This window comes from Spinacia oleracea, chromosome 4 (genome assembly GCF_020520425.1).
Source record: "Spinacia oleracea cultivar Varoflay chromosome 4, BTI_SOV_V1, whole genome shotgun sequence".
Lineage (NCBI taxonomy): Eukaryota > Viridiplantae > Streptophyta > Magnoliopsida > Caryophyllales > Amaranthaceae > Spinacia > Spinacia oleracea.
This window is the reverse complement of record NC_079490.1, coordinates 1,517,122-1,540,356: the sequence shown is the minus strand read 5'-3', so window position 1 is coordinate 1,540,356 and position 23,235 is coordinate 1,517,122. Positions and strand designations below refer to the sequence as shown.

At 35.5% G+C, this 23,235-nt stretch overlaps 2 protein-coding genes across 6 annotated transcripts; both read right to left on the bottom strand.

Annotated features, from left to right (window-relative positions):
* Positions 1–779: 779 nt before the first annotated feature.
* On the bottom strand, positions 780–9,427 carry LOC110801776 (copper-transporting ATPase HMA4). Of its 2 annotated transcripts, XM_056843483.1 has the most exons (10): positions 9,232–9,427; positions 8,097–8,379; positions 7,865–7,973; positions 6,871–7,616; positions 6,271–6,742; positions 6,003–6,170; positions 5,334–5,588; positions 4,479–4,601; positions 3,274–3,759; positions 780–1,815 (listed from the first exon to the last, which is right to left on the bottom strand). In XM_056843483.1, the coding sequence occupies exons 2-10, from the start codon at positions 8,135–8,137 to the stop codon at positions 1,423–1,425; spliced, it is 2,793 nt and encodes a 930-aa protein (XP_056699461.1). In that variant the 5' UTR covers positions 8,138–8,379; positions 9,232–9,427; the 3' UTR covers positions 780–1,422. The 2 variants fall into 2 exon arrangements, with proteins under 2 accessions (XP_056699461.1, XP_021862889.1); XM_022007197.2 differs by lacking the exon at positions 7,865–7,973.
* A 1,089-nt stretch (positions 9,428–10,516) lies between these two features.
* On the bottom strand, positions 10,517–22,503 carry LOC110801794 (mechanosensitive ion channel protein 9). Of its 4 annotated transcripts, none has more exons than XM_022007216.2 (10): positions 22,322–22,503; positions 21,282–21,580; positions 20,309–20,842; positions 17,374–18,306; positions 16,836–17,109; positions 15,886–16,179; positions 15,362–15,573; positions 14,037–14,253; positions 10,937–10,992; positions 10,517–10,863 (listed from the first exon to the last, which is right to left on the bottom strand). In XM_022007216.2, exons 3-9 carry the CDS (start codon positions 20,407–20,409, stop codon positions 10,972–10,974), a joined length of 2,052 nt encoding a protein of 683 aa, XP_021862908.1. In that variant the 5' UTR covers positions 20,410–20,842; positions 21,282–21,580; positions 22,322–22,503; the 3' UTR covers positions 10,517–10,863; positions 10,937–10,971. The 4 variants fall into 4 exon arrangements, with proteins under 4 accessions (XP_021862908.1, XP_056699415.1, XP_056699413.1 ...); XM_056843437.1 differs by having other exon boundaries at positions 20,309–20,452; XM_056843435.1 differs by having other exon boundaries at positions 17,374–20,842.
* Positions 22,504–23,235: the final 732 nt, after the last annotated feature.

The window sequence follows — 23,235 nt, the reverse complement described above, 5'->3', positions numbered from 1 at the left end:
CATGCAAAATTTGTGCGTTATATTCCTAAAGTTTATACAAAGTACAATATTTTCTGTATTTTCGATTTAACTTTTAGTCTACTAAGTGTGCATTTATTCATTCTTCTCTGCAAAGATAGCCTTGAGCTTGATTTTAGTATAGGTGCTTTTGAGCTTGAACTTTGTGCATGTTGAAGTGGATCTTACATCTAAAAATAAAAACATAGCCAAACCAATACAAGCAAATTATTCTCATGAAATGAAGGCTAATTGATGTTGCATATTTTCGTATTTTGGATTTTTAAAGTGTAACTGCATATAAAATTGTTGTAATTTATATTATGATACGTTGAACATTTTCAATTATGTCAATCCTTAGTCTATTATTTGATTATCTGCGTATGGATTCCCATAAATGAGGGCTAAAGATATTGAATACAGAGTACTTCACAATATTGATCTTTAAAGTTCACATGCGTTTAAATCGTTGTAATTGATATTGTGATATGTTGGACACTTTTATTTATGTCAATCACGTTGTCTATTATTTTATTATTTGCGGACGAAGAACGAGACTCACGAGAAGAGTATTATTAAATAGATATAGCTTACCATGCAAGATCTATCCAACGATCGTAGTTTTGATGAAAGAAGCATTTGTTTGATTCAATGTGTCATGTATTTGTCAAATCTATATTTCTCTTGTAGATGACATAAACTATTTATTAATGAGTTACTTTTCCTTTTAAAAAAAAAAACACCCTACAAAACTTTATTATTGAATAGATATAGCCATAGCCTACAAAACTGTGCTCTTCTTAATAATGGTCATAAATGAATTGAACATACTTTTTTACACTTCTGCAATAAAAATCTCTATGTACAAGTTATTCCAAGAACATTGAACATGGTGTGATAGACATCCATCAAATTCTTTCAACATTCAGAGGCTTCTTATATGACTGCAACAAAAGAGAAGAACAGACCACACTAGCAGATGAAGCAGCCAAAAGCCGCTATTTCGTGTAAAAAATAGAGGGCTTTTCAGGCCATTTTCAGGCCGTGGCCAATTTTATAACTAAAATTTCATTTTTTAGTTGCCCAAAATCCACCCAAAAAAATCAAAATTGGGACGGGTTAAATGAGGCCCAGAAAACGGGCCTAGAAATTCTGACTAAAACCCGCTATTTTCCGAGCCGGGCTCAAGATGATCGGTCTAAGATATAGCCTACAAAACTGTGCTCTACTGAGATTGCAGGAATGTGTGATAAATAGTGGTCATAGATTCCACTTCTGCAATAAAAATCTATGTACAAGTTATGCCATGATATTGAGGATGGTGTGTCAGACCTGTTCATCGGGCCGGGTTAGGGCCAGGCCGTGCCAGAATTAACCGGGCTATTGATGGGCCCCCAGCCCATTGAACAGGTCTACTGTCAGCCATCAAATTCTTTCAACATTCAGAGGCTTCTTGTATGACTGCAACAAAAGAGAAGAACAGACCACACTAACAGATGAAGCAGCCATACAAGCACCAGCAACCCAAGGCGGAAGCCGAATCCCGGTGAAGGGGAATAAAATTCCAGCAGCAATTGGCATGGCTAAGACATTATAGCCGAGGGCCCACACGTAATTTAGCCGGATCTTGGACATTGTCTTTCGAGATAGATCGATGGCTGTCACCACGTCTTCTAGGTTGCTCTTGATGAGAACTATATCAGCTGCCTCAATAGCAACGTTAGTGCCAGCGCCTATTGCCATTCCGACATCAGCTGCAACTAAGGCGGGGGAATCGTTAATCCCGTCTCCCACCATTGCCACTGTTACGCCTTTCATCTGAAAATGTCGGAAACAGCAAATAGTTAGAACGAGGGGGTGGCAATTCAGGTCACTGGGTCAGGTTCGGGTTTGTTTTCGGGTTGTGTCAAAAAAATATCAGAAATATTGTAAAGCTTAATATTACTACAAAATATGATAAATGGGTCAAATCGGGTCGATTTCAGGTAATTCGGGTTCGGTTCAGATCAAATTCGGGTTTCTCTCAGTAACTTCATGTTGGGTTCAATCGGGTTACCAGGTCGGGTCAGAGATTGCCAACCCTTAGAACCTACACCTTCCACGAGGCTTTCTAAGACAATACTAAGGGTAAAATGGTAACTTCAACTCATTTAATGAGTTTTACCCACCAAAACAAACATTTACCTTTGACTTGTGAATACCAAACTCCATTCCTAAATAAGTGTCCATAATTCTAAATTGGGAATCCCTAAGAGCATCAACACTCATGGGGAACCCATGACTTTCTCTCCCCTCATCTCATTGGTCCACATCACTTTCCACTAACTTTATCACATAACCTTCCCATTTCACAATTTCATACCTACATTCATTAACCTCCCCATTTACCTTCTCTCTCCTACTTTTCCATACCCCACTACCTTTTCTAATAAATAAGATTTGTTATTACCAAATCAAAATTTGTTAATTATAATTAAGTAATTACCATTTAATTAATCGGATTAAATAATTAATTGTAGTACGTTAAAAAAAGCGGAATTTTTAATTACACTAATTTAATCGTTAATTGCTATTTGATCGTTAATTTAATCATTAATCGCGCTGATGTCGATGATAATTTTTATCATTGGAACAAATAAATACTTAAATAATAAGATTTGTAATTTGGTAGTGGGTCATGCTTGGGGACCACTAGTTTATTGGATGCTTCCCATATTATTTACCTCCCCATTTCTTTTATGATTATGAGATACATCTCACATTCATGGGAACCCTCCCTTTTCCATTTTTTCTCAAATGGGAAGGGTGAAATCCCATGAATGTTGATGCTCTAATAAGTGTCCACTTTTTATTTTTGGACATACACTTTTCTCACTTTTTCATAAATCATGATTGGTTTTTTCTTACACATTCTACACTTTTTCATCCCGACATCCACTTTTACTATCATCACTGTCCTTTGAATTGAGAACTTTGTTTTAGGTAGATGGGATTAGATCACAGATTTTGGATTATACCCGCTCAAGACTTTACCATCTAAGCTAGCGACATCCACTGGTTTGAAAATTTTGTTCAAGGGTAGGAAAAAAAACCAAGGGAAAAGCATGTCTTTTCAAAGGAACGGTTTTCAAACTGGGGTCATGCTGACATCGATTCCTAGTTCTTAGCAACAAAAACTTAAACTGCCACACCGACGTATAAACTCACCACGAAGGCCGTAAGAGGAATGAAAGGAAAAACACAAAAAACAATGAATAAGTTAATCAGAAAACCCACCTGAATTTCTTTGATCTTCTCAGCTTTTCCAATTGGGTCAGTTTCGGCAAAAACTTGATTAATCCCAACTTCTCTTGCTATTGCTGTTGCAGTACCCCAGTTATCACCAGTTACCATGATGCTTGAGATGCCCATAGACTGGAGAAATCTAACGACACGAGCTGCCTCTGGCTTCACTGGATCAGTCACAGAAAAGGCCCCACCAACTTTGCCATCAATGGCAACTAACACGCAAGTTCGGGCCAAATTCTCTGTTTTTGAGATATACTCCTTAATCTCATCGTTGATTGGCACATTATAAACTTGTAGGAGTCTCTTGTTTCCCACCAAAACTATCTTGTCACCGACCTTTCCACCAACTCCGGCTCCGGGGTGCACCTCAAAATCCTTTGCATCTTCAACATGGTCAGCCAATGATTGATGTTTCTTGCGTAAGGTCTTAGCGTGTGCACCTACAGCTTTTGCTAAGGGGTGCTCACTGTTTGCCTGCAAATATATTGGAAAAAAAGAGTAGCTGAGCAAGAAAGTGATTTAAGCTCCATCATAATGATGCCCAATACATAAAGTGCATGTTTGGTCTGTCTTTTTTGAGGCCCGGAAACGGAAATAGATAAGAAAATTTGTTACTTTTTTTTATTGGTATAATGAAGTGGTATTCCAATCCGTTACTTGAGGATAACAAATCTTAGCTTTCTCATTTGTTACCTTGCAATCCCCAGAAGTAACAGTTTACCTTACTCTCCTCTAATAAATTATTTCTTTCTCTTTAACCTTCCAGCTCACGTTCTCTCTCCTTTTTGGTTTCTCAAGCTTTCTTTCTCATCTTCCAGTGGCAGCCATAATATCATGTCACTCCTTAACTTCATTGTACTGATTTCGTAGTGTATCATATTCTTCTTCTTTTTGTCAAATTTTATTCTCGAACGTGATTGCATTCCACTAGCTCAACCAAACAAATTCAAACAATAACGGTAATCATTGCCGTTTCCGCTTCTTATTTGTTTCCAATACATTCCATTACTGACACTCAAACCAAACGCCCCCAAAGTATTAAATCATTAGCATCTAAAGAGTTACACAACACGATGAGTATTGAAAATGAAACAGCATGTTCACTTTCTGAATTATCATGCACAGTACATGATGCATAATCCCCGAGCATCTAACTCTACATACAAGTAAACCAACCAAATAAATGCACTTACCTCTATGGCAATTGTCATGTTGCATAACTCCTCCAGTGTAACCCCAGAAAAGAGAACAGCATTGACAACAACTGGCTTTCCTACCGTCAACGTTCCTGTCTTGTCAAAGACCACAGCTTTAACCTACAGGAATATTATCAAACCAGAAGCAACAGCAGAAATTATCAAGATCCTGCATCAAAATTAGCATAATCCCGCAAAGTGGTAACAATGCTGAGAAAACATGCCACTGCGAGATCTAGTTTTTCCTTTAATATGAGTATCCAACTATCCATAAAGTGGTTTTATGTATTCTTACTGCAGGCCAAAAGATAAAATATGCTAGTACAAATCAAAATTCAGGTCCTATTTTGTGTAGCTCCGCTTGCATTTAAGAGAACATAAATATAATATTTATGGAATAGAGGCATATGTTTAAGAGGGCAGTTTAACGAAAGAGTAGGAAATTTACTATGGATCTGATTCTCAAGTATTTAACCTTCGTATTTCCAAGCTACATTTTCAAGACATTTGAATGCATAATTGTCAATGCTATGAGTTGAATCTATCGTCTTAAACTAACATATACTAAGGAACTTTCTCAACTAGTAATGCACAGCAGCAAAAGAAACGAAAAAAGTGGAGATCCCCCCTTGATGAGCACACCTAGTGAAGCACGAAAAAAGGCTTAATGGCTCCAAAAGACTAGAAAATATCAGTTACAAATACATTGACATATAATCAAATAAAACAGAACAGAATGGATGAATCCACATTCCACAGTATGAGTATCTAGGCCTGCCACCATGCTTTTTCAAGTCTTCTATACGATAACCTAAGCAAATGAAAAACCAAGCCGATGAAAGCTGTGTATACCTTGTGCGCCTTTTGAAGTGCAGATCCCCCCTTGATGAGCACACCTAGTGAAGCACCCTTGCCAGTGGCGACCATGACAGCAGTAGGAGTCGCCAGTCCCAGAGCACATGGACAAGCAACCACAACAACAGATATTCCAAACTGCAGAGCCAGTTCAAATTTGTCCATGGCTTTTGGGATCCAATGTTTTGGATAAACACCAGCTACTCCGGTAACAAACCATGCTAACCATGTAATAAATGCTGCAGCAACAACCTGAAATTTGGACAGTAGTGATGGTCAAATTAAGCACTTTGAACAAGAGAAAATACCCCAAAATCCTTGATATGCAAAATTAATAACAAAACAATAGAAAAGTTGATATTCTAAGTTCAAATATTACATAACAAGAGTACTATAATGTCAAATCCTCCTCGTACAGAAAGCCTGGTCTCCTAAGGAGTAAGGAGTCCTATCAGCACGGAAACCTAGATAGGCCGTGGGCAAGGGTCTCTCATACAGTCATGCCCATTGAACAAAAGATCAGATGATTCCTCACAATTTACTTATGGAGTATTGTTTATGACTTTACGTTTAAGGTCTTTTCCTGATTCGATTTAATATTTTCCTTACGAACTTTAATATTTGAAAGAAACAGAACGTTAAGGTAATGGGAACAAATGAACTTACAGTTGGAACAAAAAACCTTGAGATTTGGTCAGCCAATTTCTGAACAGGGGCTCTGGCCAACTGTGCAGCCTCCACAAGCTGAACAATCTGAGAAAGGGCAGTCTCTGACCCGACATGTGTGGCCTTTACTATGATGCAGCCATTCTCATTTACAGTCCCACCAATGACCTATTTGTAACATCACGCAGAAAACAGGTGTTTCCATCATTGAGGCATTACAAAATACAAAGACACTAAACAATAACCAACCTACCATACTATATTATACCTTATCACTAGGTCTTTTGGCAACTGGCACTGCTTCTCCTGTGATCATACTCTCATTTACATAGCTTTGACCATCAATAACAATCCCATCAACAGGGACCTTTTCCCCAGGAACAATCTTAAACAAGTCATTCCGCTGTATGAGTTGAGTGCTTATTTCTGTTTCTGAGGTGACATTTCCATTACCGTCTATGGTTACCAAGCACGCCGTATCTGGAGCAAGCTCGGATAACTTTGCTAAAGCATCTGACGTCTTCCCTTTTGCCACAATCTCCAAATACTTGCCCAAAAGTATAAAAGATATTAACATAGCACTAGTCTCAAAAAAATCTTGCCCTTCAAAGTCATTGGAAGTCAAAGCTTTAAATAATATGTAGAGAGAGTAGAGGTAAGCAGCATTTGTTCCCACAGCCACCAGAACATCCATATTAGCAGATTTTCTCCTCAACGCATGATATGCCCCAATGTAAAACCTGAGAAATAGTGTTTGACAAGACAATGTCATCCAATATGATTTATTAAAGCCGTTTATGAAGACACTGTAAGATGCATAATCTCTTAAAGAAAACAAATAAAAGTAAAATAAAAAAGAAGATATTACCTCCGTCCGATGACAAACTGCACTGGTGCGCAAAGGATACATCTTAGCAGCATTCCAATAGTAAGCATATTGTGTATCCTGTAGTCTAACCAATCCCCATAAGGTGGAAGCATTGGGAGTACCATTGAAAAAACAAATACTGGGGCAGAAAAAAGGCAACTCCATAAGAACTGATTCCTGTACATTTGGATCTCATTCCAATGATCCAGATCTCTCTGTCTTGGAGGGACATACAAGCTCGCATCATAACAAGTTACACCGACAGAAGCCTCTCTGATGCATTTTATCAGAGACCTAGGACCAGTAACATCAGGATCATAGCTTACAGTGGTTTTTTTCCCTTCCATATCAATGTCAACATGATTAACACCAACTGCTAACTCAAGAGCAATTCTGATAGTCGAAACATCTTCAAGGGAATGAACTCCGTCAAGCTTTAGGTGCACTTTGTTCACATCATTACCTGGGTTAATAAGATCAGCTTCAAAACCAGAATCTTCTACTGCTTCTATGATTTTGCTGGGGTTTGTGACATTTGGGTCAAAATGAACCTTGGCTTCCTCGAGAGAAAGACCAACCACAGCCTTTTTCACTCCATCAGCTACCAAAAGGGCTCTTTCAACAGACTCCGAGCAGCTGGTGCATGCCATTCCTTTTATTTTCAGTCGACATACTTCTATTTCTTGCTCCGGATAACCTTCAACTTGAAATCCTGCATTTTCTACGGTTTCTCTTATTCTTTTTGGCTACAAAGAACAGCAAAAAAGAGAATCAATCCCATTCCCAACTATGCACAATTGCACATGAATGATGATAACAATAATTAAAATGAAAATATATGTAACAACTAGTAACATGACAAAATTAGTAATTATCTAATTAGCAAGACGAATTAAAATGCCACCGTATCAGCTAGAGTAGACATCAACTTATTGTAATTAGGTTGACATGTATATCACTCCTAAAGCATGAATCCTGTTTCCAGAATTTGCACCTTAATTTTTGTTAGATAAGAGCCACATAAGAAAAGATCAGCAACAACTATCTTCTGAGATTGAGAAGGGAGGCAGGATGGCCAAGATCTGATCCCTATTGGTTCACACCTTCAAAAAAGAACAGGAGAAAAATGACAAGAAGCAATAACAGACTAATTGGTCGAGCTACAATTCAACAAAGCAGGTAAAAATAACGTAAAACCATGACACGGTTAAGAAATCGGTACTGACATCAACCATCTCTGGCATGTATTTGACAACAGTTTGCCCATCCATTGGTGATACAACCACAGTCACAACTCCATTAAGCTTCCCTACCACAGATTCTACTGAGGTCGTGCAAGATCCACACTCAATACCCTTTATCTTGAATTTCGCCGTTTTAATCTTCTTATCGTCATATGGAGTTGGTGGAGAAATGTTAACCGTCACACTATCCTGAGCTTCCAATAACGGAACATTTAAGTCAGACTTTCCATTGACTTCCATTTTGACTGATCTTGAATCTCCAACCCTGGTAAGAATCAAGAATAAGTTGATAAGCATTCCTCCTGAACTCGAATCATGGATGCCAAAACAATCAATAAAGTCAACAATCAACATTCTAAATTATTAGGTTTAGAACCAGTTTCATACCCAAAATTGTTAACCAAGTCAACTTGCTATCTACATCACAAGAAGGAATATAGAACTAAAAAGCAATACTTATTAGACTTGGTAGATCAAATTTAGCTCCAAAAAATTAATCAGCTGATACAATAAGTGAATCGAGTTATCGTTTTAATTGATCATGAACGCATCAAATTCATGCACCAATTTGATCCTCGAAGCCCTAATTACTCTCAACATTTTAGAATATTATAAATTTATAAAACATTTTGATCCAGTTTCAAACCCAAAATTTGTTAACCAAGTCAACTTGCTATCCACATCAAAAAGCAATATTCGTCTTGATAGATCAAATTTAGCTCAAAAAATTAATCAGCTGATACATTAAGTGAATCTAGTTATCGTTTTAATTGATCACAAATAATCAAATTCATGCAACAATTTGATCTCTAAAACCCTAATTACTCCAGAAATTGCAAAATTTGAGCTTCGCAACCAAAATTCACACCTCAAATTGCATAAACCAATTCAACGAAACCTAGAATTCAACGCGCTAAAATGTTTCAGCAAAACAAAAAGTACCTCGAAATCCAATCAAATTACCGGAATAACTAGATACAACAACATCAAACTCCATGAACTTAGAAAATTATTCAAATTCCAGAAAATTTACAACAAAATTAAGCAATAAAACAGTGAAACAAGTACCGAGGCAAGAACAAAACGAAAATGATTGAGCATCTACAAGTGGAATTACCTCAATTTTTCCGAATGAATTGAACGTTGAAATGTTATGATTTCTGGAAGAACAATTACAGAAGTGAAAAAATAAATTAGGGTTCCGAGATTCGAAGATCGGCGGCGAAATTGGGGATGAGAAAGAGAAATTTGGCACTCGGAGAATCAGCGGGGCCCTACTTTTTTAGAGTTTTCGAATTTGCTTGGTATTTGTAGCTTATTTTTCGCACCAAGACTTTTTAAAAATAAAACTTTGGTGTGAAATTCCACAAACTACCCCTACATGGTCACATTAGTTAAAGTAATCAAGTACTACATGGTTCGGAAGATAGGGTGTCATCATATAGCGTTCGGCTATTCGTCTACTTTAAAGTCTATTCGCCTTTACTTGAAATTGTGGCTAGAGACTTGAGGTAGTATGATGTCTATGATGTTTGAACGCAGGTTTCATTGTTCTCTATATTCACTGTCTAATTTGCTCGTCTGTCTGGGTTTTCTTTTCTTGTGAAAAGAATAAAAAATACTCCGTACTCATCGATGATCATATCGCAAAAGGCACTTGATTTGTATTCCTAAGTAACTTGCGACATCTCTAATTAAGCACTTATTGTTCGGAGAGTTGGAAACCACACAAAATCTATGTTGCATTTTTATTTTGAAATGCGGGAATTGTTTGACGAATAATGTACCACGCAAATATAATCACGTTGAAAGAGCAAAAGTATTAAAAAAAAAAATACGAAAAGATCGGACAAAGAGATCAGTCTGATGCCTATTCAGAGGCGGAAAGACTGTGCTTTCAAACATCTTTACGCAGTGAACAAAATGCTAAAACTTTTGATTACTCACTAAAGCGAAGCATTATGAGAGATTAGAGCAAGATTAGCGCTAGTCTGAGTTAAGACTTCCACATCATATTTTTATTTATTTTTATTTATTTTCAATTTCTCAGATCCTTTTCAGACTTACTTAATTTTTTCACTTTACCCCTCATACTCATTCAAGACTTCCCAAACTTGTAAAAGAAAAAAGAAAAAATAATAAAAATTAACATATAATTTACTGTTTAAGCGTCTTAAGTAGAGTCTTGATATTCCAAGACTCTTACTCAGACTTTTTTCATACTCTCCCACTTAAATGGGAGGTCTTAGGTTAATACTCAATTAGACCATTACTCATTCTATTGCTCAGACTAGCGCTAATCTTGCTCTTAGATTTTTCAATAATTGACACCAACACATGTGTAAATGACATTAGGAATACCAAAGCAAATTTCCAAGGAAAAATTTCTGAATTCTCATAAATCCAGAAAAACCATTGAAGTAAACCAGTCATGCACAATTAGATAAGATATCAATGACAAATTTAATTTCCCTACATTTGTTGGCTCGAATTATTCCTAAATATGTAACACGGTAATAATTATCCTCTAGCTATCTTATTCTGCTGCTTGTCAATGTACGTGTGTGCGCACCAAGCCGGGCATATTCGTTACATAATCTCGGAGCCACGAAAATGTGAAGCAACATCCATCTATACAAAGAACAAACTAATCCTTGAACACGAAAATGTGAAGCAACATCCATCGAAACAAAGAACAAACTAATCCTTGAACAAGAATCCATGCTTTGATGTTTAGACCCGTAACAACCTGAAAACCGCATCAAGAGATGGTTATCGTGGATCTGTGATACGTACATGTATTTGATGGGATAATGTATTACCTCAATAGAAGTATTTGATCCCCAATTGACCTAGTCTAATTTCCCTTTTGATCAGCCTGCAATACAGGAAAGAACAACAAAGGTAATGGTACATTCTATGCAATACAAAGTTATTGTTTCGATTTAATTTAACAAAACCAACATTTTTTTTTTGATTCATACGGAGTACTATGTGTATTAGACCTGGTATTAGGCGGGTCGGGTCAAGGTTAGGGTCGGTGCGGGTCAAAAGCAGGTTGAGTAATGAAAGGGTCAATTTTAGCGGGTCGATCATGGGCGGGTCTATAGCGGGTAGATAGTGAGCGGGTCAATAAACGAACAAGGAAAAATGAAAAAAAAAGGAGTTGTATACGAATACAAGTGAATACGAAACACATCCATATAATTTTTTTATATCACAAGGTACTATTTTAGTTTCCAAAACTAGTATAATACCCGTGCGATGCACGGTTTATAATCTAAATAAAATCATATGAAATCTAAACTATAATGGCAGGCATTTATCATCGAAATAGAACTTATAAATATTCTCCTAATTAAAATTGAATTGATAAATTTGTTATTTTCCCATTCGTATTTATTTATTAAAATTTTAAAAACAAATAAGGGTACATAATCAAAATTATTTCCATCTTCTTTTATCATCTCTGTCAAGCATTAAGTAGTTGTACGCCATCCGCCCTTTCACTTTGATAGTCATACTCACTTCATACTCACGTAACCCATCTACTTCATTACCCGATCACTTAACATCTACGCATTCATTTACTTTATTTAGGTAGAGACGACTTTGAGGCGGGGTGGGACCTCCACTCCCGTACCAGCCTAAATATTCTCATCCCCATCCTCACAATTCACGATAGAAATGGTACCCACTCCTCTATCCTCGTTTGGAGGGGTAAAAAATAAAATACACCCTCGCTCTCTCACTCACCAGATATTCTCCTAATTAAAACAATGAAGGATAAATTTGTTATTGCCCATTTCCGTATCTTATTTATTAAAAATAGTAAACCAATAATGGTACATGGACAAATTTTTTCATCCCCATTCATCACCCCCTGTCAGACAAAGTTATCTCATCCACCTTTCTTTCGGTAGTCATACCCATTTAATACTCGCCTTATTTACCTCATTATTTGATCAACTTACGCCTACCCACCCCTTCCAAACCCCGTCTCGAGAGGTCGTGTACAAAATAAATTTATCCACGCTCCATCACCCACCTGTGTAAAGTCACTCCTAGATTCAACTTTTTGTTTGTAAAAGAGTTTTAAGTTGCAAAACTATGTTTTGGCGTCTTCGACAATTTAGTTGTTTTAGTATAACACCCATCCCCGCAAAAAAACCCTTTTCCCTAAAATATATATAATTTATTTATTTTATTTTTCTATCATTTTGAATAAATGGTTTTTAAAGGGAGAAACTATTGGATTACATAATAGGACAATAATAGATATCACAAAATAATAATAATTTGTTCTAAATTATTTTGGAAATATTTTAGTCAAATCGGTATATCAATAATAGAAAATATTAAGGGATGATTCTCAGTGTAAAGAACAAAATGAGACACCCCTAAACGAAATATTATTTCCAAAATTATTTTGGAAATATTTTAGTCAAATCGGTATATCAATAATAGAAAATATGAAGGGATGATTCTCAGTGTAAAGAACAAAATGAGACACCCTAAACGAAATACGTAAAGAACAAAAAGAGAGGGAGAGAGTACACTGTTATAAATTTAATAAATTAATTGTACATAAAATATTGTCTTCTCGTTACAATACAAATTCAGACATTATATCATATAAATAAGATATACTAAGATGAAATTATGTTAGGCAGTCTAAGATATTAGGCTTGAAATATTGGACATGAGATATTATGCGTTAAGTATTACTGTATTAGGCATAGTATTGTGTTACTCCGTACATATTAGTGTTAGAACACGTAGAATATTTCAATATGGAAATAATTCTTACAATATTTTTTTGCTAAATTTTAATGAGTATGTAATTCGTAAACTGAGTAATAAAGTCAAAGATATTATTTTGTTTCAATTTTTAAGTTTAATTAATTAATATTAAAAGAGAGGCCAATCAATGAGTGACATTTCTCATCACCATATTGATTTCCTCTCTTTTAGTATAACACTGTTATAAATTTAATAAATTAAGTACATAAAATATTTTGTCTTCTCGTTTAATATAAAAATCCCGGCGCTATATCATATAAATAAAATACACTAAGATGAAATTATGTTAGAAAGTGTAAGATGGTTAGGCTTAGCCGCTTAGGCATAATTTTTGACAGAATATTAAGACATTTATGTGATGATATAAAAGGGAAGATTCTCAGTGTAAAGAACATAATGAGACACCCTAAACGGAATACGTAAAGAACAAAAAGAGACTGAGAGAGTAAATGTTATAAACTTAATAAATTAATTGTACATAAAATATTTTGTCTTCTCGTTTGAATACAAATTACGACATTATATCATATAAATAAGATATACTAAGATGAAATTATGTTAGACAGTCTAAGATATTAGGCTTGAAATATTGACATGAGATATTATGCGTTAAGTATTACTGTATTAGGCATAGTATTGTGTTACTCCGTACATATTAGTGTTAGAACACGTAGAATATTTCAATATGGAAATAATTCTTACAATATTTTTTTGCTAAATTTTAATGAGTATGTAATTCGTAAACTTAGTAATAAAGTCAAGATATTATTTTGTTTCAATTTTTTAAGTTTAATTAATTAATATTAAAATGAGGCCAATCAATGAGTGACATTTGTCATCACCACATTGATTTCCTCTCTTTTAGTATATTATATAGATAGATAGATTAATGTGTTATAAGTTCGGCCCTATATTGACCTTGTCCAATAAAAACCCTGTCAAATAAGAGCCCTACCCAATAAGAACCCTATTAACATGACCCAAACCCTATATACCCATTGGCTACTTTGTCCACTAACTAGGTCTACGTAGTATGTATAATGTATATGGTTAAGCATGCATCCTTATAACCTCCTTAATTAGGAATCAGCAATATTCAGGTTTTGGTTTGAATTTTACCTTGAATTTGCTAATAACATCCTGCATAAGTAAATAAAAATCAGCTTGTAGTTGATCCTTTCGCCGGAGACATTCGGAGTACGTCCAACTTGTTGTATTGTCGGACTTGTATTTCAGACGGATGACTAACTTGATGCTACCCCCTACTGCTGAGACAGTCAGGTTAAGAGAACTTGGCAGAATGTCAAACTTTTTCTTGACCAACTCACAATTAACACTGAAAAATGCATATAAATAAGATTAATTAGTAATAGTTTATAAGTATCTGTTTATATGGTGTGACATAATTGTATAGATTTAGGGATACATGCAAAGTTGCAAGCATAATGCAATATTTTTGGACTGTAGGTTTATTATCCCTCTCAAGGCATGGCGGGTCTGACCCAACCCACCCTGACACAACCCAAAATGGATCACATGGGTCGGACCCACTTATGATTCATGACACAACCCGTCCAACCGGGATTTTTTTTGTGTCGTGGGTCGAGTTTTTTCAACACAACCCATTTCGATCCATCCCCATCGGACCCAAAACAATCCACCATGGCACACCGACCCACATAACCGTGGGACCCACCAAACCCGTCATCCTAGTTTAAACTAACTTGTATGTTTAAGATGCTAATAAATTCTAATTTTATTGTTTAAATATACATTAACCACAATTATATGAGTATGTCAATAACATAAAAATTAATTAATTTAAGGACATATAAAATTTATAACTTTTTAACGTTTAAGTAATCATCCAAACCCACCTAACCCACATCATCTCCTAAATCTCGTCTAAACCCACCAAACCCACCTAACCGATCGGAGTCACACTATGCCCTAAAACCTGTCATAACCCACCAAACCCATCGGACCCACTTGACCCACGCAACCCACCATGACCCACGTAATCCACGACCCATCCATCATGTACTGTGTCCATTTTTCCGACACAACCCATGACTCAAACCCACCATAAGTTTACCTAAGGCGGGCCGTGTGTCAATTATCTCTAACCCACGACCCACCAAATCCACCAATGACCCAACCAACCCGCCACGTTGGCCATCAGTCATCTCTATCTGCAAGTATGATAATATACTGCGATGACACGTTTTTTTGAAAAAGTTTGGCCTGGTAAACTATATGTACCTCGTGCTTAAAAATGCACCAAAATTGGTGAACATGTAGTTCTGCTTAATTATGTTTCTTAAGCAAAGAAATAGTGTGCCTGCAATTCAAAGTTTCAAATATAATGTACCCTAGTAAGATTAACTACTTTTCAGAAAAACATTACGAGACTAAAAGGAAGAATGGAAGGGCAGTGAACTTACGAATCACTTAGCTCTTGCTGCAGGTTGATGTTCGTATTCCTCACATAGCCCATATTGAATTCTACACAATCACTCCAATCAAACTTGGTTTTGTGATTGATTATGACTCTGTTGGCCAGCTCTAAATTGGGATATATCACCACCTCTTGCGTGCCACATATATCAACCTTTGAGAAAGTAGTTGTCCAAATACCTATTGCTGTAACCTCCATCTGTAGTTGCCCAAAGAGATAGCACAGTTGACCCCAGTTTCAAAAGAAAACGAGTTAGTTAAGGCCCCGTTCGGTATCGTTTTTTGTTTCCAGTTTAATCTGACTACAAAAGTTAGTTTCCAGCTTTTTGTTGTAAGTTTTCAACATCACCGTTATTACTACAAGTATGACTATTTTTTAGTTCATAATTCAATCTAAATCATATAACTTTCAAAACCATAAAACCAAAAACTGGAAACTGACACTGATATTGAACGAGCCCTTAACGTAAATTGTCAGCGAGAAATAACTTATAGAGGACGAGTTACTAACCATATTCTTATCAATGATACATAAATCTCCAACGTCGAGGGGATGAACAACGTACACAAAAAGGATTCCTTCGAACAAAGTTTTGCAAGTGTTTCCAAATACAAAAGTTGCGGCCAGCAACGGTGATGCAACGAGGACGAGTACTTGTGTCGTAGCCAATCCAGTAAGAAGAAGCCACATTATGAAAGTCGCACCTATTAGAAGCCAACTGATAATTTTGTTCAAACAGCCTGAAACTTCATCTGCACTACTTAGAGTATTGGCTAGGAACATACACTGATTGTGTGCCCTCTCCTGCTCAAGTCCAGTTCAATTTGAACACGTCAAACATCGGTTAGAATATGGACAATTGAATAAGTACACAACTAGTAGTACATAAAATGGGAAATATCAAATTGTTAACTGTTAAATTTCTTCATTCTAGATACCTTTTCTGCATTGTCATTTTCAATAATTCAGTTCATAATATGGATATTACGTACAGTCGTACACAAGGTTTACACCGACCTGTTAAGGGTATCATAAATAGTTCTGCAAAGCCAAAACCTCTCCCAAAATAACCTTATTTAGGCTCCATTTGTTTTGACGGATAACACCTTTTTGGAAAATGATTTTCTCATTTACCTTTGTTTGTTTTTGTTAAGGGTGGAAAACAATTTTCCCAAAGGTGGAAAACAACTTTCTCTAGGGTAAAACTAAAACCAACTTTCCTTTTGAAAAGAAAGAATGCCACATTTTCCACTCTAATCCCTTACCTTTCCTTTTCTCTCATCTCATTTCTACTTCTATGTTTTTTTTTTCTTTATAATTTTCTTGTAAGGAATCCCTTGAAAATTATTTTCCATGGAAAATCATTTTCCTTTGAAAATGTTTTCCGTTGAAACAAACATAGCCCTAAAGTGAAACCAAACCATGCCTTTGTGAATGGAGTAGATAATTAGTTTACTTACCACCCAAGTTTGAATTTCACTTAAGGGAATTGGATGTTCTGTTCTGATGCTCGGAAACAATCGAACAAAATGTTCCCACTCACAATTATTGCTTTGTTTGCCATCACTTGAACTGGAGTCCTGTGCTACATGATCTTGCTCCTCTTTTCCGTCTTCTTCTTCATGAATAGACCAGCTATTTCTTGAACTAAAGGTGAATATTTTCAACAGTAATTTCCCTTCAATATTGTTTTGTTCTTCACGATGGCCAATAATTAGTTTCTTCAAAATTTCCCTGAAACATTCACACAAAACCCATTGAAAAAGGATCAATACTATAGCCTTTTAGGGAATGAGAACATTTTTAAAATGACATAAAGGACTGAAGGAAATTTTCCCACCCTGAGCTTGGCAACTTCACCTGAGTATAAAATTTGTTCTTTTGACAATAAGTATACATAGAACTTGTTATAATAAGAAACAAACCGATTCCAGCAACTAACTAATCAAGTGTAGTATTCGACACATCTAGAAAAAAATAGGAAGGAAAATTCTGTACCTATTATCACCAGTTTGATCAAAAGTTTTCAGAATGTCGGAAATATACGTCTCCTTCAACAGATGTTTTTTAGCCATTAAGAAGTAATGACTCGCCCGTTGTAAATCATCCATGGTCGGATAACGATGCTCCTTCAGAATCAGCAAGTCATTCTTGACCATTTCCTTCTTTTCTACGATCAGTTTCTTGCTACTCCCCTTTGAAATAGATCTGAAAAATATTGATATTGAATCGCCAATATAACTTCTTAAGAAAACACCTTTGGTTCCTACCGGTGTTTCATCTTCATAACCTTCAGCAATTTTATGTCGAAATCTGAAAATATCATGTTTGGAGCAACCAAGGATGCCAAGAAAGTACAATAGTTGACTTATGTCAACGATTCTAGGCTCCAATCTATGATACACTGTATTAACTTCCCATGCTAGTAACACAAAAGTTTTGATTAACCAAAGAAAGGAGCATACCAACAGACTTACAAATGTCCATAATCCAAAATGCCAAAAACTTTTGGCTTTGGCTAACTTCATGTCTAGGCGTGAGCCAAAGTACAGTTGCCAAGAAAGTAGAAGCAATAGTGAGCTCATTATGAAGCTGATGCTCAATTTCATCCCATTGGCAAAATACACTACGTATTTAGTATGCAAGTGTTTTCCTAATACATTTTGCCAAAACCCTCCATGAGCTGCTTCCTGAGAACCACGTTGTTTGCAAATGCTTCGAAGTGACAACACGGTTAAATGGATAAACAAAGTAATGACATTGTAACCAATGAGGACAAGGATTGATACCCGGATCCACTTCCGGGTGAGCAATCCAAGTATTTCATGCTGCTTAAATGTTGGAACACGTTTTATTACCTCATGTTCCGCCCACCAGAAAATGAGACCGTCGATAATCTCTGAACAAGCTTGTGCAACATTAAGGCTTAATCTAGCATTAATGATCCGAGTTAGTTGATGGGTAAATAAATATATGACATAGCTAATAAGGTAAAAGCCACACATAATGGTGATTATCTCAACCCATTTTGTGAACGGTAAGTCTAAAACCATCACTTGTTTTAAAGAAGGAACATATTTAGCAATTGGGAAAAAAATCCATAAACCCACCAAAACCATGGCTACATCTATGTATAGCCAGCCACGAATCAGATGCTTAAAATTGGTGAGTTTTTTATAATCATAACCATACTTGATGAATTGAAAAAACCGTGTGATTAAAAGTGAAACAATTAACAATGGCAAGGTTGCAAGGGCAACTGTTAATATGCAAGAGTAAACCAGTGTAACTCCGATTGGCATCAACACCAAACACACACAAAGAACCAAAAAACAAATTAACCATACACCAACACGTTGTAAAATATACGCACTCGGGCGTATAATATTTCCCACAATTAAATCCAAGGTTAGATAACGGAGCTTCTTTCTAACAAATTTTGGTGGCATGGTTGAAAAATCATCCTCCTCGTCGAAGTTTACTACATGAGGAAAACTATTTTGGATGTGGGATGACCTACAAACAACTTGGTTGAGGTTTTCATGGGAAGTAGCGGGATCACTCTTACTGTGTAATTTTAATGGATCCATATTTCCAGAAAAAGGATGGACCAAGGTTCAGATATTAAACTGAAGATAGAGAGTTAATGAGCTAGCTAACTTGGTATACTGTATATACTAAAAAAAATAGAGTGTGGTTGTTTCAATTTGTGCTAGATTAAGACTTGTACTCCTTAAACAATGACTTTTAAAGTTAATTGGTTCTTCATGTTCATGTGAACATTCTAATTAAAAATAATGCCAGCTATAGCTCTTTTGACTTAAATGATTCATGATCATGTTATTACTCCTTAGGAAATGCGTAGAGCATCTCTGGTTGACTTGACTTGATAAATTCATTGTTAATTACTCCTCGGGAAATGTGAAAAGCATCTTTAATTAGTTCTTTAACAATGGAGATAAATGCCATAAATAAAGCCAAAGAAGTCATGTTCTATCCTGAATTCCTGATACTAATTCACAGTATAAGAAGTATGCAGCATCGTAGGCTTTGTAGCCCACTTGGGATACACACTTGTGGGTATATAACTATATACAACATCTAATACTATAGGACTAGATGCTAACACTTATAACAGACATCACATACGAACTACATTATTATATTCCTCATTTCACCCATTGACTTTTCATGCATGTTGTCACTGCAGATTTTTCAATGTAACAATTAATTACAAACGAAAATGTTTAGTTGGAAAAAAAATTATATGATACCCCGTAGTACAATAATGCTTGAGTAGATCGTTGCTTTGATGAGTTCGATCCACAACAAAAAGAAAGGTATATTTTTTGGGTGCCAAAAAAAGGCTTCAAACGTATAGTAGTACGTATATAGCTGCTGTCAGTTCATATGCATAGTACTTTAGTAGTGTACAAGTGGTTATTCAGCTACTCTATCAAAAACCTTTCACTAGATCAACCCATTTAATTGACAGTCAACCAGGCCAGCTAGACTATGCAGCAACTAAACAGATAAATAATTTAGCACTTCTTGTACATTATTACACCTCATTATCTTAAACAAAGATTTCAAAGACTTTCATTTATTTTATTTTTTGGGTTAAAGGTGATAACAGACTATGATGCAGTGCTATTTGCGGAGGCCATGGTGAAGTTCTGTAAATTAAATGCGTAGTAAATCTTTTCAAAGACAGGGTTGAGTTTTTTCTGGCATAAAGGCTTACTAGACAGCTTCTGCTTAACAATTCCTTCATTCGAAATCTAGCCTGGCTTCTTGTAAATGACCTAGATAATTCCCTCTATTCAGCTATATGTAATCATTGATTAAGGTCTTTTCCTGACTCAACAACTTCAAAATTTGGACACAAAACATGATACACTGATTATATGGTAATGCAAACAAATAAACTTACAGGTGGAAGAAAAAACCTTGAGATATGGTCAGCCAACTACACAGCTTCCACAAATTGAACCATCTGAAGAAGGGCAGTCTGTGATCCAACATCTGTACCATTTACTATGATGCAACCAATCTCACTTACAGTACCACCATTGACCTGTTTGCAACATTTTGCGGATAGCAGAAATTACAGGATACCATAGCACTAACAATCACCGAAAATGTCATACTCTTTTAGGACCTTTAACAACTGGAGTTTGTTACATCGTTCCCAGGGATTATAAGATCTTCTTTGGGCCAAGCATTTTCCTCCAGATAAGGGTTTGTGACATTTGGGTAACTTGCCTTCCTCAAGAGAAAGGCAAACAACAACCTTTTTTACTCCTTCAGCTATTAAAACTCTAAAAGGGCATGAACTACAGATTCTGATCAGCTGGTTTATGCATTTCTAATTTCATATAATTTTCAGTCGACATACTGCTATTTTCTTGATCTGGATACCCTTCTTGAAAACCAACATTTCCTATGACTCTCTTATAGTTATGATCTACAAAAGGCAGCAAAAAGAAACAAATAAAAAGAGGGTAAATCCCAAATAAGGATATGAATGAGAATATAATGACAATAAAAATAACAACAAATAAAGACAGAATTTGAAGATATCTAAATGCCAAAACACATTAAATGCCTCCCTGAATGATTGAGTCCACATCAATGCATAACAATCAGGCTAAAATTTATTCACAAAGCATAAACCCTTTTTCCTTATTTTCCACCTTAATGTTTGCTAGATAGAGCATAGAAGCAACCTACGAAGTAACAAAAAATTAGCGACATTATCTTCCGAGATTTAGAAGGGTGGCAGGACCCGGTCCCTATACCCTTTAATAGATTACAGTAGATACAAAGGGCAATAACAAATTAAAACCAAGTCACAACTAAACATAGATGGTAAATCATAACACGGGTACAAATTTGCCACTTACATTGATAATTTCAGGCATGTATTTGACAATAGTTTTCCCAGATATTGATGAACAGTCTTAATTCCATTCAGCTTCCTTTATGCAGGAGGTCGTGCACGATCCACACTCAATACCTTCCGTCTTGAATGTAGCCGTTTTAATCGCCTCATTGCCATTTGGACTTGGTTGAGAAATGTTAACTCCCATAGTGCCCTGAGATTCCAATAAAGGTACTTTTAGGTCATACTTTCCGTTGACTTCCATTTCCGTTGCACGGAGACCTCAATCTTCAACTAAGAATCAAGAATTTCCTCCGAACCCTGAAAAAGTCATGGACATCACAGCAATTGAGCAAATATTTTAAATGATTGAACAAAGGTCTTGAATTAGGCTAACAAGTCAATGGTTGCCATCACAGGAAAAGCAATTTTGAATCGGAAATACTCGGTTAAGAAAGTGAATTAATAGAAACATTGACAGAAGGTCTAATTCCTGAAAAGCCTGCAGTTTAGGAACATTTCATTACTTTCATCCAAATCTACAAAGTCCCTGTTCCGCACTACAGTAACAGCTAAAGCGCTAACAACAACTAGTTTTGCTGAACATGGCCTAAAACTGTCAATTCTCCTGCACAAATTCCAATTGTTTATGTAGTTAATCATAATTCCTATGAACATCGAAAAAAATCAAATTAATGGACCCAATTCATACTTCAATCCCTAATTTCTTCAAAAAATAATCCAAAAAAGTTATCAAATCCAAGCACAGCAGCTAAATCACAACATCTCTTCACTTCCCAATCCAGCAGCTAAATGTCAGAAAATTATTTCAAAGTACATGAAATTTAACAAGCTAAATTGCTACAATTTAACCAAAATAGCTACAATTTAACCAAAATATCTACAATTTAAACACAACAGCTGTAATTTAACCAAAATAACTACAAATTTCGATTCAGCGGGATGATAAAACACCAAAACATCAAACTCCATGAACTTCGCTAGTTACTTAAATTCCAGTAAAACACAATTAAATGAATACAATTGAGTAAATGGAGTTACCTCTAATTGTTGCCAGGTTTGATGATTAACAATGAGAAGATCACACCACGTAAATTAGGGTTTGAGGTCTGAGTTATGAAGCATGAAAGAACGATCACGGAATTGGGGGAAATTTTAGGGTTTCAAATTTGAAAGGTCTGCGAAAATAAGGGATGTTTAAGTGTTTAACCCCGCGATATGATTGATTAGCTCGCGTTTATGGCGCCAAAAACGCACTAGTCATTTATTAAGGCACTACATTAGGTCCCGTACACGCACGGGTATTTAAAAATTATTATTTGACCATTTTTTTTATAAAATTTTTAATTGAATTATTTATCCCTTAAATCTATTGGTAATTAATAATCTCGAATTTACTAATTTTATCATATTTTAACATACTACTTATATATTTTATATGTTTAATATGATGATCTGACTAAAATATTTGATATATTTAATATGCTAATTTGACCAAAATATCGAGTAAGAATATTTTCTATTATTGACATGACAGTTTGACTAAAATTTTACTAAAATTTTAATAATGGCATATTCCATAATCCTATATTTTTTTCCATATAAACATTTATACAAAAGGAGAGAAAATAAAAAAAGAATAAAATAAATATGCTTTTTTAGGAAAGAGTTTTTGACGGGAAAATTTTTCACCAGGAAATGACACGTGTCATTCCTGGTTTCTCTTTTAGTATATAGTACTCCCTTCGTATTTATTTAAGAGATACACTTTGTCGGCCACGGGTATTAAGAAGAAAAATTGAATGAAATAAAGTAATAAAACAAGTGGGGTTGGGTAGGAGGAAGTACAAATACATATCAGATATGTATGGGGAAATACATATCAGAACAAAAGACAAAATAGGAAAAAGGACAAAAAAAAATTAAATGGTACTTTTTTAAACACAAATAGTACC